The 4841-nt window shown below is 38.0% G+C and overlaps 1 protein-coding gene across 1 annotated transcript; it reads left to right on the top strand.

Annotated features, from left to right (window-relative positions):
- Positions 1-1234: 1234 nt before the first annotated feature.
- On the top strand, positions 1235-1696 carry Sfp60F (Seminal fluid protein 60F). The gene is made up of 2 exons (XM_017154871.3): positions 1235-1304; positions 1362-1696. The coding sequence occupies exons 1-2, from the start codon at positions 1290-1292 to the stop codon at positions 1551-1553; spliced, it is 207 nt and encodes a 68-aa protein (XP_017010360.1). The 5' UTR covers positions 1235-1289; the 3' UTR covers positions 1554-1696.
- The last annotated feature ends 3145 nt before the right edge of the window (positions 1697-4841 follow it).

Below are 4841 nucleotides of genomic sequence, written 5' to 3'. Positions count from 1 at the left end.
TACGCTTTTAACAGGCTCACGATTTTGTAAATCTTTGGGGTATGACTTTTGAAAAAAGGATAATGCTATATAAAATTTGTCGTCGCCTACGCTTTTAATAAATAATTTCCTTTAACCTTTGGCTATTTTTTACAATACCTTCTCTAAAAATTATCCCAAATTTAAAAGACGCATCGTTTTGTTCAGCTTATAACTCAATATATTGAATCCTTTATTTTTATTGACAATTTAAAAAATTTTAATATTTTAATCCGTTTTGTTTTGTTTAGCGGAGTAACGGGTATCTAATAGTCGATGTACTTGTCTATAGCGTTTACAATGGGTTTCATGAAATGTTTTAGCAAAAAATGGGCAAAAACAAAATAATGCTCAACTGGGGCATTTATCCCCCCGGTCGCCAATATCTCCAATTTTCTTAACTTTTTCCTTATACCGCTCTTTCTTCTAAACCAATTGAATTAAAGTCTTGGTATGCAGTCCATTTAGTGTTTGCGATGGGAGTTGGTGTATAACTCGTTAGGATCGAATCATCAGAGCAGGACATTTAGTACTTGCGATAGTAGTTGGTGTATAACTCGTAAAGTTCGGATCATCACATAAGGACAGATAGGAAGTAAGGCGTACCAGCTTAAGGATTTTCGTCCTTTCGTTTCCTAACACGAAACTTAACAAGAAAGGAAGTTAGCTTCGGCCAGCCGAAGTTTATATACCCTTGCAGGTATGTCTACTTAAAATGTTGTTTTTACCTTATCAAAAATCAAAACGCCTACTTTCTACAAAGTTAAAATGGTTTTTCTATTATTTTTTTGATTATTTCTATGGGAGCCATAAGATATAGTGGTCCGATCCAACTCGTTCCGACATATGTACTACCTGCAATAGAAAGAAGACTTTTGGGAAAGTTTCATCGCGATAGCTTATTATATAATACAGAGCAGCCCTCATATATCAACAATTTTTTTTTTATACTTATATCATAGGAAATGTATCACTCAAATCAAATATATGTATAAAATATTTTTTTAACAAAGTTTATTTTGTTCAAGCTTACAACTAATTTATTTCCTTACTAAGAAATTAGATGTTAAATTAGCGAGATTATTTCTATGGAAATAATAATGAACTACGAATCTTTCAAATTAACCTTTTATTTTACGATGCAGATTTGCATATTTACAATCTTCAAAGTTTTTAGATTTTTTTCTATATAAGCGAATTTTAGAAAATATGTGGTATCATTCGCGTTCCTAATACCAACAAAGACAAATTAGCCGGAAATAATATACAGAATGTCTCGCTTTTTGGTAAGGATTTTTTTCAATTAGTGCCAGTAAATTTAAACTAAATTTCTTGTCTTGCAGATTTTAGCTCTTATGCTGTCTCTGCTGACTGAGAGTGCTTTTGGTAATATTGAACAGCTAATGCGAAGCATTGCCAGTGCATTTCAACCTTCTAACGTGGGCATAGATACTAATGTCCCCAGATCTGGATTTGGTATAAGAACACCAAATAGCGAATTTTCTATTGGATATGACAATGTATTTGGTCGGTGAATTCTCCGGCTTGTGAGTCAAGCCTTCTGCACTTTCTTATGCGTTGTGATCAGGCTGTTTGTAATTGTAATTGTATTTCAGCAGGCTGAGAACCGGTGAAAAATAAATAGTGGCAGCTAATTAAGGCGAATTTAAGTATCAAATTTAATTGCGTACCTTTTAACGCAGGGCGAGAGTTAAATTTGACTCTTAAGATGAAAGATTCGCGTTTGTGGCCATTTTAATTTTTGGCCACGCAAACCAGCCAAACACGTCCTCTTTATTTCGTTTTTCTAAGGCTCCCATCCTTGAGTTATTCGTTTTCCCCCAGTCTTTTGACGCTATGCTCACCCACTTCGTTAGTTATGTAAATGACTTTGTTTAGTCTTCTCCCTTGGCTTCCTAAGTAATTCCTCCGACAGGCTGGCAACACCGTTATTACAAACACATATACACCAGCGGCTCACGCATGTTTTCGCTTTTCAAAGGCACAGATTTTAACCCTTTGGAAGCATTACCACCCCGAAAATTGGAAGCCTCCGCTTCCTTACTTATATAGTAGCTTATGTACATCCAGAAAAGGGGAAATTTCCCGCTCATCACGCATGAAAATCGCGCTTATGTACAATACTTCGTGTCTATGTATCAACTTTGCATTTGTGTTGGTTTTTGTGTGGTGGTTGTGTGCGTATCCTTTCGATTTTATTATGCGTATCTCCTTGAACACAAACGCTCTTGTGTTTCGCGTAACATTATTCTTACTGTTACTTAAACAGACACAAATTTTAAGATTTTTCTAACTAAACAAACTGACTAAAATTATGTTCGCCACTCTAAATCACCAAAACTAGTAAATTTTAAAAGGACATTTTAAATGTAATAAAAATATTTCTAAGGTCCGTATTAAAATCTACTGCTGACCATATGATACATCTTTGTGAAACACTTTATTGGCAATAATACAGGAAGATTTCATAGTCCAAAATACCAATTTTAATAATAAAAATATTAAAAAGAAATACTGTTGGTGATGGTGTTTTACATCACCCTTCAAGAACCCAAGTCCTCTAATTTCACTCCCACATTTGCTCTAAAAGAAATATAACAAGAAACGAAGCTACCTTCGGCCAGTCGAAGCTTATATACCCTTGCAGATAAAAGAATGCTCACTCGGTGCAGTTCCAGGGATTCCAGACTTAGCGTGCCTATTTAAATTTTGTTTTTAAGTTGTCAAAAATCAAACGCCTACTTCCTACAAAGTTACAATGAATTTTTTTATATTTGTTTGAATATTCCTATGGGAGCCTTAAGATATAGTGGTCCGATCCGGCTCGCTCCGACATATGTACTACCTGCAATAGAAAGAAGACTTTCGGGAAAGTTTCATCGCGATAGCTTTAAAACTGAGAGACTAGTTCGAATAGAAACGGACAGACGGACAGACGGACAGACAGACAGACGGACAGACGGACAGACGGACATGGCTAAATGGACTCGGCTATTGATGCTGATCAAGAATATATATACTTTATGTGGTCGGAAACGTCTCCTTCACTGCGTTGCAAACATCTGACAGAAATTATAATACCCTCTACAAGGGTATAAAAATGTAAAAGAAATTAAACCCCAAGGACAGCTTTTTTGTCCATGCAGACTTTTTGCATTTTTCTATATTTTGCTTTGATTAACATTCGTCTATAGGTGGAGGTAGCCACCGTTTTCGTCTGGGCCAAACGACCGAGAGTTTTAATTACTTTTGGGGGTAGTTTTTCAGCTTTCAATTTTTTTATTTTGTCGTGGAACGAAGAACAGTCTGGGATTTTCTTTAAGAAAATACATTTTCCTGCCCAGGCAGGCATACGTGTCTGAATAATGTGTATGCATACAGCGATTATTTGACATGTTTCCACACCCTTGGTATATTTCATCCGCACTGATTAAAACCCGCCTGGAATCGTGTTCTATTCAATTACCATCCTGTATCTATTTTTATTGCATAATCTGATCGAGGGAAGCCGAAGAAATAACATTCAATCCGGTTTACTGCCTGGGGTCATTTTGCCACGGATTTAACAACTTGACCGTGATATAAATATTTATCCCCCGTTGACCACATGAAACCGGAAATAACATAATTGACCTCAGGGAATGGACAAACACCGGGGAAGTATCGTGGAAAATCGCATCAACTGACCAATGCCCTAAGCGATTTGAGTCCGTACCTGTTGCGCTGGGTAACGGACAATCAACAGAGAACAAAGAGGGTCGTCCTGTCCAGCCAGCCCCCTTCCCACCCCCTTGTGTTGTTTTTCCTGTGGCTCAGTGTCCGTATCTGTTTATGCTGAATAGGTGAACAGGGGCTGGTCAGTAGGATGGTCAGTTTTAACGTTTCATGTGTGAGTGTCGCGTGTCCGATGTGTAAACAAATCAATTACAAGCGCTAAATGAATTTTATGAGCCCTCACTCACATTTGCATTTTAAATTAGGCTCACTCTCTTGGAGGGGTTTGATGGTCAGCTTATGGTTCACACCTTTAATGCACTGACCAGGGGTGATTTTATTGTTATTTAAATGGACTTTCTTTGTTCAGTAAAGTCATATTTAAACGATCTTTATCCAAATATCTGGTTGAAGCTAATTGAATCGCCAATAATGATAAGTCCCAATATTGAACTTAAGTACCTTAAGGTGGAATGTTACCGAGTCTGTTAATCCTGCAGCGCTTTTTATTTGCATAACATTTGAATGCATCAGCAGCAGGCCAGCCCATGTTTCCATGTGCCGTGAAAATACGCTTTTATTGCACACCACTTGACTGAAGCTCGACTGGCATTCAGAGCAGTCAAGTGCGAAATAATACTCTACCCCTCCTTTTGGCACGGGCTGTTGGCTGTCCTGTTGCTGCAGCTTCCATTGCGGATTGCATCCTTGCAGCCTATTTATTACAGTCAACTGCGAGTCAAACGAAGTGCAACAGTCAACGTGCTTGTGCATATGCATTTCAATGCTTGGAGAGTTCTGCCCCGTTCCAGTTCTTCGAGGTGTTGCACATGCGGTGCAGATGCAGCCTAAGGTTGCATTATCCTTTACAAATTGTCGGTTGTGTTGGTTTCCCCTTTTACTTTGTGTTTCAATGGGCGGCTGCAAGTGCCACTGGAGGGGAGAGATCACGACAGAAGGGAAGCACGTCATTTTGCAGTTTTCGCACTTGAGCTTTGGAAGGCAGCTTCGACGCATGTGGAATCCCTTGGCAGACAATGAACTCGGTTTAAACGAAGTTTTGTTAAAGTTACATTATAAAGTATTTA

This window comes from Drosophila takahashii, chromosome 2R (genome assembly GCF_030179915.1).
Source record: "Drosophila takahashii strain IR98-3 E-12201 chromosome 2R, DtakHiC1v2, whole genome shotgun sequence".
NCBI lineage: Eukaryota > Metazoa > Arthropoda > Insecta > Diptera > Drosophilidae > Drosophila > Drosophila takahashii.
This window is presented reverse-complemented; position numbering and strand designations above follow the sequence as displayed.